This window comes from Megalopta genalis, chromosome 13 (genome assembly GCF_051020955.1).
Source record: "Megalopta genalis isolate 19385.01 chromosome 13, iyMegGena1_principal, whole genome shotgun sequence".
NCBI lineage: Eukaryota > Metazoa > Arthropoda > Insecta > Hymenoptera > Halictidae > Megalopta > Megalopta genalis.
This window is the reverse complement of record NC_135025.1, coordinates 5,825,566-5,840,491: the sequence shown is the minus strand read 5'-3', so window position 1 is coordinate 5,840,491 and position 14,926 is coordinate 5,825,566. Positions and strand designations below refer to the sequence as shown.

Below are 14,926 nucleotides of genomic sequence, written 5' to 3'. Positions count from 1 at the left end.
ATATACTTTAATAATGTTTTGTAAATAAAACTATGTTAGATAACAAAAATTAAATTAGTAAAAGAGAGTAGTAATAATAGTAATTAGTAAAAGTAGATAACCTCAAATTATGTTAAAATACGTATCTTTTATTTTTTTTTTAATGACGTGTTCAACACTTCCAATAATTGATTGGCTTGATTCTTAAAATATGTATAAAAATAATGAAAAATATCTAACGTATCCAAAATTACGATATGCGAATGTTGCTTCTTCCAATTACTGTTATTAATCCATTGTCTTGTAGCTCCCGTAAAGCATCTTCAAACATGTCTCTAGTAATCATCTAATAAAAAATATTGATGTTAGTATTATTTGTACTATAGTCAGATTGAAATTCATATAAAATAGGATATCAATTTTTACTAACCAGTTCAGAAGATTGTTTAAGTTCAGCAAAAAGTTTCTGTTGACTAAGTACGTGTACTTTATCCTTGCTTTCAATAATTTTTTGGATTGCGTCACACAATTCCTTCTTCTTTTTCCTGGCTATAGAGGATATGCCAGTAGTTAGAATAGAAATGTCTATTTTACCACTTAGTGGGTCAATGGCGGATTGCTTCAGCGCTTCTCTGTGCAATCTATGAAATAAATTAAATATGTAAATGTAATGTAATTTATTGTTATTTTCATTAACTTCGTATCCTTTATATACCTCCAAGCTTCTTCAACATCTGGTAATTCCACAATAGGACTCAATCGTAATTTTGCATGTGCTTCAGACAATCTTATCAAAGATTCTAATTGCCTTGGATATGCTGTTATTTGTCCACGACCTTTCCCAACTCTTCTCATATCAACATAAGCTTGTATCAATCTCTGCTGACTTTCTTCATTGAGAATAGGTTGAACATGCTCTTTTGCATAGACTATATAGTCACGAACAATGCTTCTATGTAGTTCTTCATCTTCATCTTCATCGAGACTTTTATAATATAAGGATACCATGTGTGTTGCAAGTTTACTATCATATGCATCATTTTGTGGATCCAACATTAAAAATATTAAATCGAAGCGAGAAAGTAAAGTGTGGGGTAATTTTACATTTTCAACCACCTAGAAGAGAAAGTATATACATATAATATATGTTTATATAATACATATTTAAAGTAAAGTAATTTTGTTAAATTTAATACAGTTTTATTTTTGTTCCATTGAGATTCACTTGGATTGGCTGCTGCAAGTATACTGGTTCTAGCATTTAATTGACAAATAATGCCAGCTTTAGCTATGCTCAAAGTTTGCTGTTCCATTACTTCGTGTAATACTGATCTGGCACTCTCACTCATTTTATCAAATTCGTCAATACAACATATTCCATTATCTGCAAGTCCCAGTGCACCTGTCTGCAATATTAATTGTCCTGTCTCTGGATCTTTTGTGACGTAAGCAGTTAAACCAACAGCACTGGAGCCTACAATATTTATCATCTGCTTTAATTAATGTTTCATACAAATTAAACCTATGATATGTACAATTTTACCTTTTCCACTGGTATACTGAGACCTTGGAACCAAATTATAAACATATTGAAGTAATTGTGACTTGCTTGTACCAGGATCACCGCAGAGCAATATATTAATATCAGGTCGAAAATGTTTTCCATATATCGTAGAAGATTTCCTAGTTCCACCAAATAATTGTAATATAATGCCCTTTTTTACATCATTATTTGCATATATGCTAGGTGCAATGTGTCTTGATAATCGCTCATATATATCTTCTTTCTGTGATAATGCTTTCAAAAGATCTATTCTTTCTGGGGCGAAATTATGTTCTTTACCATCTTCTTGATCGTACAGTCTATATTGTGCAAAAGAAAACGTCAGAAAAGGAAAGATTTGAAAAATACTTAAGTTATTTTTTTCTCACCGTTTAGAATCATGTTTTCTAAAATGAACTACATCGATATATGTTCTGTAAATGGCTTGGAAATTATGTTCAAAATTTGATTTATGTGTAGCTGCTCTATAAATTCCGGTAGCAGAGACTCTATCTCCAGGCATCACAGCATCTACTAAATTATTGTGGGCGAATACAATGGTAGTATGTGGAGTCTGACCTTGTGGCATCTCATCTGGAGCCTCTTGCAATTTAATCATTTGTTTATCAGAAAAATGACTGAGATTATGTATCAATGTAAAGGAATATTTATGTGAACAAGATCCGCATACTGTTGGTTCTTTTGTTTTTCCTTTTTCAATTTCAACTAGAGTTGTAAATGCGCAAACGCTACATTTAAAGTAGGCTTCCCGCATTTGTGGAATCAGTCTCGATACTCTAATCACCATTCCTGGTACAGTAATCAACTGATCAACGTCAGAAGGATTTAAATCTCTCATGGACTTAATCTTAGCCACATTGAAAGGTCGCACTTGAATTTGATGCTCCAAGACAGCTGCTGGGAATTTCTCAAAAAATAACTCATTTGCTGCCATGTCTAGAGTTGGTATTACCTCTTGTGGATAAGAAACTAATTGCTGATAAAGATGCAGATCAAAAGATTTTACATGAGCACAGTTTACATTCAAGTATGGTTCTTCCAAGGTATGTATTTCTTCTAACTTCTGAACATATAAGGGTTCTGATAAATTCATATTTTCTGGTAGTTCATCATTTTCGGCTTCTGGATCGATAAATTCTTGAAAAAACAATTTGAACTGCTCTTTACATTGATTTATGACTACATTTGTTCCCCATACAACTAAGTGAGGCCCAGCTGTGTCACTTTCTGATGTTCCTGGTACATTTGGAACTTCTGGAATCTGTTAATAATGAAATTATTAGTACTAGAGTATCTAAATTGTCATCTAATTATACAATTTTTAGAAACTAACTAAAATAAACTACTGTTATTTATTGTTAGCTACTTACTGGTTCTTGTATTGAAAATTGACGTAAACGTTTGTCTGTATTAATATCAGGTCTATGCCTAATCGGAGTGCCTCGAATTCCACTTCTTGGTGTACGAATTGATCCTAGAGAACTAGGAGTACCATAATTTACTGGTGATGACAATTGCAAACCACTTTCCGATCCAATAATTTGTCCTGAATGATCACCAGAACCAGCAGCACTATCATGCTCGGAAGAAGCAACAATTGTAGCAGTCCGGTTCTGAGTTGGTACATTTCGTTGTGTGCCAGTGGTGCCCCATCGTAAAGGAGTTTCCACATTATTTTCAGCTCCACTGCGAGTTGCAGCACCTTATATTCAAAATTAATAATGTACATATATAGATAATAATATAAAATGTAAATTGGAAAACTATAATGGAATAATTATAGCAGTAACCTTTAAGTAAGAAACTTACGGGGCGTTCCAAAAACAGAAGGAGATCTAGAACCTTGCCCCTGTCTTCTAGGAGTTCTATTCGGGCTATCGTTTGTCACTGATGATCTGGCAGGACTCGACATTATTTTATACAAATTTCCAAACTGTCTGTAAAATTCAGGAACGCTTCTACTGGCTTCTACAAATTATTTTCCCGCGTTTTTAAACTCATATATATTGTAAGGTGTTGCTAGGTCCAGTGCGATTTCAGTGCTTTTCGTGGTGGAGCGCACTCTGGCTGCAGCGCACTCTGATAGCAAGAGTAGGTATAAAAATAGTTTCGCTCTGATTGGCTGACGTTCCACTGTTAAGACAGGATAATTTAGGGAGCAAGAAAAGTGTGCAGGTATAGGACCCACTACTGGGTCCACTTCCGAGAAATGATGTAATTCTACTTATTTCGGGTGTAACAGCAGTTCTAGAACACCCTGTACATAACTGCAACCTGCAGTTGCATTTACTGAACTAATTGTGTTTGGATATAAATTGTATGTACGTTTAAGTCACGAGTTAAATATAAATAGTGTTTATGCTCTGTAGCGTTTCACTCAGAGTTCTAAGGTATTGTATTGTGCATTAAAATTTCCCAGAAAAATAACATAATACCCTAGTACATACGTACATAGGAACATATTAAGTCGTTCTGTTGACTTTATTAGTTAGTCTGCACAACTGTGAATCGGTTTGATGAAAACGTAAAATTGTAGTTATTCAGAGAAGTCGTGCTCTAAAAAGCTTTGGAACGAAGGTAAATTTTAATTACTGTGCTTTCAGGCAGTAAATACATAAAATTACTACATATAAAATCAGTAAATCAGGAAAGCGTAAAATTTTTCAACTGAAAGGCAGAAATTTCGGATTATAGAATTTAAGTCTGAATTATTTAAGAAAGCTTTTGTCATGTAGTACTAGGTATTATTAATTTAGTCTACCATATTTCTGCTTAACTATATCTTTTTTCTGAACCAGTATTTATCTTATTTTTCTGTATCATTTTTCCAGATTGGTCAAGATGGTAGTGCCTGCAGCCAAAAACCCTGAAGCTATGGATATAGACATAGTTTCTTCAGAAAGTCAAAATGGTGATGGAGATGTCATCGACAAGAAAGATATTGATCTTCAAACAATTCATGATATTCGTGAACACGCTCGTCAGATAGAGAAAGCTGTGCAGAGCAAAGAACCTCGTTTCATTTTAAGAGTATTGCGTTCACTACCCAATACTCGTCGTAGGTTAAACTTTAATGTTTTGCATTCAACGATTGTAAGTTTCTATTTAAAACCATGTTCAGAACGTGATGCATTATTATCAAGATTAGAAGAATCTGCTGAAATAGAAGAAATTCAAAAAGTTCGTCCTACCGCTTTGAGTTCATTACCAGAAATTGATGCTTACATTCTTTTACTCGTTCTCATGCGTTTAATAGACACTGGAAGATACGAGCAAGCAGTTCAGTGTTCTGAAGAATTGTTACAAAAGATTATTGCACAGAATAGACGTACAATCGATTTGATTGCTGCAAAATGTTATTTCTATTATTCGAGAGCATATGAGCTAGTTGGTAGATTGGATAAAATTCGAGGGCTGTTGCACCTGAGATTAAGAACTGCAACATTGAGAAATGATTTTGAAGGACAAGCAGTACTGATTAATTGCTTGTTAAGAAATTACTTGCATTATAACTTATACGATCAAGCAGATAAGCTTGTACTTAAGTCAACGTTTCCAGAGTCTGCAAGCAACAATGAATGGGCCAGATTTTTATACTATCTAGGACGTATAAAAGCAGCCAGATTAGAGTACTCTGCTGCACACAAGTACTTGGTACAGGTGTGTTATATCTTCATACTATTGTCATTATCTTAGTCAATCGTATTTTATAATTTCTATAATTTTTACTTTGTCTTTTTTTGCAGGCTCTTAGAAAAGCTCCTCAAAGTACTGCAGTTGGTTTCCGTCAAACAGTTCAGAAGTTAGCTGTAACGGTAGAACTTCTACTTGGGGATATCCCTGAACGACAAACTTTCCGACAAGCAGCGATGCGTCGTGCATTGGCTCCATACTTTCAATTAACGCAAGCAGTGCGTTTGGGAAATCTACAACGTTTTGGTGAAGTTTTAGAGAACTTTGGTCCACAGTTTAGAAGCGATCATACGTTTACTCTGATTCTTAGATTGAGACATAACGTTATTAAGACTGCAATAAGATCGATTGGACTCTCCTATTCCAGAATTTCTCCTGCATACATCGCAAAGAAACTAGGTTTAGATTCAAGCGTTGATGCCGAATTTATTGTAGCTAAAGCTATCAGAGACGGAGTAATTGAAGCCACTTTGGAACCGGAAAACGGATACATGCGCAGCAAAGAAACTACCGACATTTATTGCACTAAAGAGCCGCTGCTCGCATTTCATCAGAGAATTACATTCTGCTTAGATTTACATAACCAGAGTGTTAAGGCCATGAGATATCCTCCAAAATCATATGGAAAAGATCTAGAATCAGCAGAAGAACGTAGAGAAAGGGAACAACAGGATTTAGAACTTGCTAAGGAAATGGCAGAGGAAGATGATGATGGATTTCCTTAGGATGTTCACCTTTTGGATACATTTAATTAATAAAGCAATTTATCATGAAGTTAATACTACACTTTCTTATATTTTGTAACATGTTAAACAGTTAAAATTTCGTAACAATTGGTGAATTTAATGAGTTGGAATTTTTAAAAGAGATATCTTTTGTTAAGAAATAAGAAAAAGTAAATTACACTAATGTCTTTGCAAATATATTTTTTAAAGATTGCTATATACTTATGGAATATGCGACTATTGTTTATAATTCTCAGTGACGTAATATTTATCACTGTATATATTTAAAACACTTATAACTTGCATTATAATTGTACATTACAATTAAATAGCTCTAACTTTGAAGTATTTAAACATTTTGTAATGAAAATTAAATTGGGACTGTGTTTTAATCAGTGAATTTGAAACTTTTATATTTAGTAGAATATTCAAAATTGTAAAATACATTTTGTTAAGACAAGGTATTATTTTTTTTGGTAACTATTAATTGAAGGTATAAATTGTAAAATTTTTTTATTTATTAAAATTAAAAATTATCTAGGATCAGTCGTTCTTAAATCAATGAACTAATCTTATAATATAATACAATTTTTGAAAGATTTCTGTTAAAATGAATCACGCATTAAATACTTGAGTGCATATAAATACATATAATTAAAAAAGAAACAGAAAAATCATTTTTCATTACATGGATATTTACATGGTTATAGTTTTATAAATAGAATTTTTATAATTAAATATCTATAACGAATGATTCAGTTATATTTACTATAATACAATCAATATACAATACTTTCACTGTACAAGACTCTCCTCACCTTCTTGATGTGTTTCTTTGTACAAATTTTATAAAAAGATCTTACAAAGAAATTTAGTAGAAAGTTCAGTTTCACAATTATTTGATAAAACTGCTCGATTTTTTATAGGCGCAAATAGCATTTCATTAACCAGTATAAAACTTGATCGAATATTGATGGTAAAAAAATTGATGAAGATCTTTGGTCATGGGTTTCGTGGAATACTGCTCTTTTGGAGATCCTTATGCATTTTTTTTTATTGTCAGTCTGAAAAAAAATCTTCTCATCAGTAAAAGGAAACCTATTTTAATAGATAATCTTTTTGATAATTCAGGTATCAAGAAATAAATGTTACAATTGTATATTCTTACCTTGCCTTGCTTTAAGTATGTGATAAATAACTAAACATAGTAAAAATATTCTTCTATCAACTAATATTTGAACTGCATCTCCTCTAACAGTCATATTTGGTCTCAGGAACTCATTTCTTCTATCGTCCTCGATATTAATATCGCGATAGCCATGATGTATTTTACCAAAACAAAGTAGATTCATATTCCTATGAATTCCTTTACAGTCATAATCTTCAAAACCATCGCACTGGCACGTATTCAATTTTGCTGCTTTTTCTTGTCTTGTAAGAATATTTATCGAATTTTTACACCTAAAATTTGTTCAATAATTTATAAACTAAATATTTCTTATACCATTCATTTTAGCTAATATTCGATAGTTTTCTCATATGAAAGAAAATTGGTTTTTTCTATTGAATTATTTCCAATATAAATGATAAGTAAATGTTTACCGTCTTGTACACTTTCGTCCTTGGAACATGCTCTTACAAAATCTATTATAATAGGAAAGAGCAGTCTGACAGAGGGCATCCGCGTTACAAATCCAAGTTGCAACTCTGCAGGATACCCTGGTTCTATTCATTGCCATTTGTACGGAAGATCTACAAATTTCAACCCTCTGCTTCGATTCTAAACATAAGTCGTCCTCGCATTCACACTGCGCAAAGAATACATTTTTATTTATAGAGAATATGAAATGTTTATACATGTGTTCGTGTTCTTTATAATTGTTATAAAATTAAATTACCAACTTCCTATGATTTAACGTTCACATTTATATTTCTTTCAAAAAGCAACAAATATTTATATAACCGAACGAAAGTAAAAATAAATAAAAAAAAAAAGTGTATGTACTGTTATAAGTTCCTTGCCCTCGTCGGTGCTAGTCAAAGCAATAAGGGCATGTTGGCATGTCTCGGAACAATCGTTGCCTTGGAGAACGGGCGCGCAGCCTGTAAGATAGTGTTGCAGTGCAGAGCCACAGCCTGTTCTGTAAGCGCACCTCAGTTTCGCCTCTTCACACCTCATTATAGTGCTCTTTGCCGTATTCCACATTATCATACTCAACAACACCATACCCGTTAGGACTATGGCCGACCGATCGCACGAGTATGACATCCTTCTGAAACATTAACGGTTTAAATGTATCGATAAATATTTGAAATCGTTCTCCGAAAATAGTGAAGATTTTTATATCTTAAAATAATAATAATAAATATATAATAATAATATATATATATATATATATATATATATATATATATATATATATATTATATAATAATAATAATATATAATATAAATAATATAATAAAAATAATATCTAAATAATAAAAAAAAATATCTAAAATTTTTATATCTTATTAAAAACTCATCGGATTGTTATCTTGTTTACATGTTTATTTACCGTTTGCAACGTAAACGTGTCGGAGAGTCTGTATCCGATGTAAATGTAACATGAGCATTCTTGTCGCGCTGTGAAGTGCTTGTGGACGCATGCAACAGATGTGTAGCATAGGGGAGACAACATGATATTCTTAAAATAAATCGAATCTTCTGTTTGTCATTCCCGTTAATGGGAGAATTTTACGTGTGAACTCGAGAATTGAAGTGGCACCACAAAAGGCTCTTATTTCCCAAACAATCAAACAGCTTGAAATTATTGTTAAATTTCAGAGAAATTATTCGTTCATAGAATATCATAAACATTGTACAAACTTCAATATTTTCTGTAATCCTGTCGTATATTGAAAAAAGAAAATGATTTTCAGTTTCTATTATATTATACATCTGAAAACATCGTCGAGTGTCGACGTCTATTTTACATTGGCACATTTCAAAAATACAATTGCAACTCGGAAAGATACAGATCTCGTTCCCGAAGAGTCAAAACGATAGCCGTTTTTTTTCTTAACGGTTTCTATGATCACGGGTAATCATGGTAATCGATGAACGAGAATCGTGTGTTGGTATCATCGTTAGAATTTCTACCAGAACACAACACGGTTCACCATTCTCCGGGTCTACTCTCTTTACTGCTTCTCTAGTGGTACCAGTAAAAAAAGCATGAGGGCAGGAAGAGAAGGGGGTGAAAGAGAGCACGTGCGCCAGCGCGCACACGATACACAGTGAGAGAAAGAGGGGGGCAGATTCTACCTGAGAGCGCTTCATTGCCAGCGCTAGTGCCGATGCTGTTGCGCACCAGCCCCAAAATGGACCACCAAGACGTCGCAGACGTGGCAACGAGGGACAGATGGCCAGCCCTATAGTCCTTCAGTGGTCGTCAACTTTGCTTTGCTCGCCAGTTCAAATTTTATGTCGAGCAAACATGAGAGAAAACATCGAATTGGTCCGCGACCGCATCAATTTAATTCTCATTTACAAATGCTCAATCTGTGTTGAGCTTAGCCAAGCGAATTCATTTACAGCGGCAGCAAGTTAGCGCCGAGGGACCAAAGAGTTTCGCGGCAAAGTAATACTTCAACAAACTCCGATTTTAAGATATAAGAACTAATTCATCACGTTTCAATCTTTCAAGCCTGAACAATTGGGACCCACTTTTTGAGATTCGTACAGCTTGAATTTTGAATTAGAAAGAAATTGATGTATATTTACCGATACGAATAGAAATGACGAATGTTTTGTTGCAATTGTCAAATATCAGCATTTATACAAAACTTGTATTACAGCGAGCACATATTATTATAAACATATGAGACGATATTTATTGTAAGAAATTATTGGAAGAAATGCCGATAAATATTACAATTATATTAATTTAATAATTAAATACTCGAAAATATTATTTTAAAAAATGGCTGGAGATTAAATAATATTTGAGTTCTTCGTTAATAAAATTGGTTATCTTCTGATATTTATCGTTATTATTATATTTACTCTTCGCAGTAAAAATTAAACTGCTAGGTATGATAAAATACAGTGGAAAATGTGCGTTACGTATGTTTACGTCGACTACATTCATATGCATGTTAAGACACTACACGATTAACATGCTTGGCACGACCAAGAAATAAGTGATACAAATCAGCAAGTTAATGTTCAATTAACGCTGTACCGTCCATGCAATTTAATTTATTTCGATCACACCTTTTTTCGTTAACTTCTAACGAAGTGTTTTGATAAAGCACGCACGACATGGCACATATTGTAATTATACACATTCTAGCAAATAAGATTTCATTATTAATGTACATGTATGTGTTATAAAATTGAAACTGTCATTGTTTGTATTCAATCGATATTTATGCTATAGCAATATTATCTATTTCTGTTTACGTTTTCAATATTGATGGTAAAACAATCATTTGACAATTGTTACGCAAAAGCATTTTGTATGTACACACAAAAATTGTATACATATACCAAACTTAGCGCATATCAGCGTATGTTTATACGTCGAACAAAGAGATGGTGCAGAATAGTATATCTAAATTTAAACATGTATTGACAAAATACATTGGTTATCAACTAGGAAAAGTCAGTGTTTTTTTTTTACATCGATAATGGAAAAGTTTTGATACAAACCTTGTGAAGAATCACATTGTTCTAATAGCCGAGAAGTATGAAGTTTATGGATCCTATTTGCAAGCACGAATCAAAATTACGATTTCGTGTCGAGAATTATAACACACTATACGAGAAGAAAAGGAAAGAGAAACTTACTCACAAGCGCACGGTCACCGCGACACTAGATTGAGTTGTGACGGCCTGCCCGCTGCGTCGAGAAGCTGCGCGCGCCGCTCTTTTCCCCCCACCATCGACTACTGGCCCGGGACCGAGAGGACTACTGACAGAATCGAGTCACGATCAAAACTAGAGTTTTTGAAAAAATTCGTTCACACCTCTTTCTACCGCTCGTTCATCAAGATTACACTGTCATAATTAGTAAGACTGATTCTATTATTTTTCTAATATACGATTTTAAATTACTTCCACAAGTTTCATTGAAAAGTTTAAGCATGTATATCATTGTAGATACGTGCAACTCGAGAAATTTTTAAATTTCATGAGTACATATTCATGTAAGAGCTATACATGAGATGTTATCATTTTAGAATGAGAACCGAAACCACCATTATAATTAGTCTTCGCATGCTACAGAACACCCCGATGTTATTGTTATAATATTAATGAAGTTTTCGGTGCAGTTTTCCTCGATTCAGCTGCAAAGGGATCGAATCTGGCATTATTTATCCCGTCTAAATAGCATTATCAGCTTCTCGTAGAAAATTGTAGAAAGCCTCGTATCGGCGCTGATCGATCCGGGCACGATACTGAATAATTTATGGGACAAGAAAAGGGCGACGCCGCAAATGAATCGCAGGACACTCTTGTTTTTATCGCGAACTCGTTTCACTTCCATTACTAGCTCTATCCTCCACCCACAGGGGTCCAAGGTGCCCCAACCTGCTTGGCTGATTGAGACACCAGCCTGGTTCCAACACTATCCCCTTCTCCCCCGGCTTCATCCGTACCCTTCTCAGAGCGACGTCGAACAGTCCGGCATTTAGATGCGTTCCGTTCTTTCTTACGTTTCTCCTTCTTCCCGTGTCGGCCTTCCATCGGGCTCCCTTTCAGGCCTCTTACTACGTCTATTCCCTACCACCAACACACACACACACACACACACACATACACACATTCAGTTGGTCCCTGTGACTCTCAACTTAATTTCACTCCCGTAAACCAGAGAAGGAGGACAGACAGCGCGCGGCCGAGATTAGTTGGTTTCAGTACAAATTGAACTGGTTTAATCGGTTCTGCGAGCAGAACAAAAGTACCGAACGATATTAAATTGCGAAACGTGTTTCCCTCTTCTCCATTTCTTAGGCACTGCTTCGCTGAAGAGATGATTCGTACCTTTTTTCCCAATTACTAGAATACGTTACAAAATCCACTAAACCACACAATGCTCTTCGGTTCTTGCTTAAATACTGTTCCATTGGCCATTCTAGTCAAACAAATGGCCGAGAGAGAGAGAGAGAGAGAGAGAGAGAGAGAGAGAGAGAGAGAGAGAGAGAGAGAGACGGATGTAACTGTTTGTGTTCGTATTTAACAAGTCCACAAGAACGCGTGTCTCGATTTACTTAGGTTATCCTAGATAAATACTTTCAGCATCGTTTGCTCGGAACTGATATTCCGTTCAAGACTGAGACAGATTTATTGAAACGAGGCAGCAGTCTGTCGACCGTTCTCATTCTGTTTACTAATTTCATCGTCGATTTCATTTCTGGAGCTTCGCGTGTTTTCTTTTTGCATTTTTACACGTGTTCGATTTTAATCGAATCGAGACTGCATAAACTGTTCGTGCAAGGATAAACTATGAGAATTAGTTTCCTGTGCTGCAGGAAACGCGCGATGCTGGATCTAGATCAACAAATTGCGATAAGGCACGGACCATCTACGACGAAATAAAGGAAACAGATCGTCGGATAAGAAAACGAGACGGACGAACGATAACGCACGTACACGACCGTGTACTTTGAAAATCTTGCCGTTCATTATGTATCCGAGAGTTTCTAACTAATTTCAATATCGGAAAACAATAGCTTCTTAAACTTTCGCCTACTATTTGTAGCTTATATATAGTTTTTTAAGTAAATATATAGTTTTTATGTAGTTTTATATAGTATATAGTATAGTTATATAGTATATAGTTATATAGTATATAGTTATATAGCATATAGTTTTATATTATATAGTTTTTATATAGTATATATATAGTTTTATATAAGTTTTTTAAGTATATATAGTTTTTTAAGATGAGAAAAATATCGTTATCGTACATTATTCGAACGTGTACGATTTAATTTTAATTACGTTCGAACAAGTTTAAGATATTTCGAATTAGCGGGTGTTAATAATTTGAAAAATAAGCGTAACGTAAAAATTTGAAATTGTTAACACATTTTTCGGGTAACGAGCATCGATTGTAGATGAAATATGTTACTGAAACTTTGCGAACACCTCTCTCGGACCAGTATCTTAAACTTTGTGAGTTGCACGCGAAGGGTCAGTATGGCGGTTTTTGTTCTCACTCTGTGTATCTCTCTTTCTCCGTCGCTCTCTCTCGCTGTCGGTTTCTCTCGATGGTCTTTTTGATCTTCTCGAAGCAATTGTCCCAAGCGAGAACCCGGTTGAGGCAATAACGTCCGCAGGCCCAGCCTATCCTGTACCTTCTGACGTCTTAATAAAGCAATCGTCCGATTTCTCGAAACCCTCCTTCTTTCACTATAAGCAACACGTCGGAGCCTTTCGAGAGAGAACTTCTCACGTTTATTATCCGTCTTCGTTCTATACACGAATTTTCTATACTTACATTTTCCAATATCTTTTTTTTTCTTCTAGATATTTCAGAAATAAAAAATGCTCTAAGCGTTGACGTTCATATATATTTTCTGTGATCTCAAAGGCATTACCAAACAAATATGGGCGTTATTTAAACTCCATTTTCTACAACTCTGTGCGGAATTATAAATCGGTAACTGCAAAAATTTTCTATATTAATTATTATTATTATTATTATAATGAATAAATAAAAAGAAATAAACTATAAAAATAATAAACTATTATTCATTATTTTTATTATTATTATATTATTATTAGTAACCCACATTACGTTGTGGGTTACTTCTTTCAGATAAAAAATTGAAGATCACGCATTTAGATCTAAAAAAAGTGTGATATATTTCTATATGTATTATAACACACGTTACAGCACTACAAATTATAATAATGTATGTATTTTAAACAAATTAGAAGAATTGTTATGCCGTTTGTGCATTGAAGAATATTACATAAATTCCTGCTGCAGAATTCTTAGAGACCGAGAGAGTCTTCCACAATTGTTCGGATTCTTGAAAGGCAGGTCTACGGAGGGTTCCCAGTCACGCACCGGTGACTTTTTGAAAAAGCAATTAACCATGGCCTGATGTCGGCTTAACGCCTGCCACTACATCTTAATCGTCCTCCTGGAACCTACCGTTTAAGAGCAAGCACGTCCGAAGGAAGGACGCAAAGACGTTGTGTAGTATTACAGTTTACAAAGGAAAGAAATGTTTACTCTTTGTGTGTCTACTTTCTACAGTCTCGTTTTATTCCAATTTCAAATAAAATCAAACGAATGAACTTCAATTTTTTTCATCAATATAAATATTTACAAAAACATATTCTTATCATTGCCTGCTCCTTTTTTCAAATTATTCGATTTTATTCGGAAACAGAATTAGATCGTTGTATTTGAATTTCAATTGCAAGCAGAGACATTAATGAAAGTTAGTGCACGCGAAAAACATATGGAAATTAGATATGATAATTATATATAGCTTATATTTTCAACGTGATTTCGGTTATATTTATATTACTGTACAAAATAATAGCGATAATATTTTCAACGAAAAATAAATGTCAGTGTCTTTGTATCGCACATAATTTATAAAACTTTGTATTTTTGTAAAAGAATATTTTATTTAAATCTTAATTTGGTTGGATAATAACGACATCGTCATAAGCTTAAAATAAGAGTAGTAGTAATTATAAAGTAAATATACTTTCAATACAGTTCGTTTCATCATTTTTCAATTATGTTTAATCACTGTTCGAAAAAACTTAGAATGCTAACTAAACTTTTATTCAGATTTTCTAAGATCTTTACTTTTTCATGTAATTACGGTTTCAATTTTTTTTTAGACACGGTTTTAGGTTTCGGAAGAATACGAAAAAATTGTTGCTAACATTCATGTTCTTTCTTACTTAAAAATATTTTCGAGTTAAGAATAGTTATAAAGTTTTTAA

At 33.8% G+C, this 14,926-nt stretch overlaps 3 protein-coding genes across 8 annotated transcripts; 1 reads left to right on the top strand and 2 right to left on the bottom strand.

Moving 5' to 3' along the window:
- Positions 1-107: 107 nt before the first annotated feature.
- dpa (disc proliferation abnormal) lies at positions 108-3,600 on the bottom strand. The gene is made up of 8 exons (XM_033476808.2): positions 3,353-3,600; positions 2,914-3,245; positions 1,912-2,804; positions 1,523-1,842; positions 1,176-1,453; positions 695-1,095; positions 410-620; positions 108-325 (listed from the first exon to the last, which is right to left on the bottom strand). The coding sequence occupies exons 1-8, from the start codon at positions 3,453-3,455 to the stop codon at positions 230-232; spliced, it is 2,634 nt and encodes an 877-aa protein (XP_033332699.2). The 5' UTR covers positions 3,456-3,600; the 3' UTR covers positions 108-229.
- A 400-nt stretch (positions 3,601-4,000) lies between these two features.
- On the top strand, positions 4,001-6,015 carry Rpn3 (regulatory particle non-ATPase 3). Its single transcript, XM_033477201.2, has 3 exons — positions 4,001-4,120; positions 4,375-5,203; positions 5,290-6,015. The coding sequence occupies exons 2-3, from the start codon at positions 4,385-4,387 to the stop codon at positions 5,959-5,961; spliced, it is 1,491 nt and encodes a 496-aa protein (XP_033333092.1). The 5' UTR covers positions 4,001-4,120; positions 4,375-4,384; the 3' UTR covers positions 5,962-6,015.
- Positions 6,016-6,588: 573 nt separating this feature from the next.
- Positions 6,589-12,090, bottom strand: LOC117224350 (growth arrest-specific protein 1). Of its 6 annotated transcripts, none has more exons than XM_076525868.1 (5): positions 11,993-12,090; positions 7,967-8,234; positions 7,564-7,769; positions 7,130-7,422; positions 6,589-7,025 (listed from the first exon to the last, which is right to left on the bottom strand). In XM_076525868.1, exons 1-5 carry the CDS (start codon positions 12,073-12,075, stop codon positions 7,021-7,023), a joined length of 855 nt encoding a protein of 284 aa, XP_076381983.1. In that variant the 5' UTR covers positions 12,076-12,090; the 3' UTR covers positions 6,589-7,020. The 6 variants fall into 6 exon arrangements, with proteins under 6 accessions (XP_076381983.1, XP_033333094.1, XP_076381982.1 ...); XM_033477203.2 differs by lacking the exon at positions 11,993-12,090 and adding exons at positions 10,658-10,710; positions 10,796-11,114 and having other exon boundaries at positions 6,589-7,422; XM_076525867.1 differs by having other exon boundaries at positions 6,589-7,422.
- Positions 12,091-14,926: the final 2,836 nt, after the last annotated feature.

What these genes read in the sequence shown, in the direction of transcription:
- Rpn3 (XM_033477201.2), top strand. Translation starts at nt 4,385, where the DNA reads ATGGTAGTGCCTGCAGCCAAAAACCCTGAAGCTATGGATATAGACATA. An exon ending in CACACAAGTACTTGGTACAG is followed by an intron (nt 5,204 to 5,289) that starts GTGTGTTATATC and finishes CTTTTTTTGCAG; the next exon opens with GCTCTTAGAAAAGCTCCTCA.
- LOC117224350 (XM_076525867.1), bottom strand. Translation starts at nt 12,075, where the DNA reads ATGGAACAGTATTTAAGCAAGAACCGAAGAGCATTGTGTGGTTTAGTG. An exon ending in TCTAGTAATTGGGAAAAAAG is followed by an intron (nt 8,235 to 11,992) that starts GTACGAATCATC and finishes TTAATGTTTCAG; the next exon opens with AAGGATGTCATACTCGTGCG. An exon ending in AGGGCAAGGAACTTATAACA is followed by an intron (nt 7,770 to 7,966) that starts GTACATACACTT and finishes TTCTTTGCGCAG; the next exon opens with TGTGAATGCGAGGACGACTT.
- dpa (XM_033476808.2), bottom strand. Translation starts at nt 3,455, where the DNA reads ATGTCGAGTCCTGCCAGATCATCAGTGACAAACGATAGCCCGAATAGA. An exon ending in TTCTGTTTTTGGAACGCCCC is followed by an intron (nt 3,246 to 3,352) that starts GTAAGTTTCTTA and finishes TTTGAATATAAG; the next exon opens with GTGCTGCAACTCGCAGTGGA. An exon ending in TCAGTATACCAGTGGAAAAG is followed by an intron (nt 1,454 to 1,522) that starts GTAAAATTGTAC and finishes TAAATATTGTAG; the next exon opens with GCTCCAGTGCTGTTGGTTTA.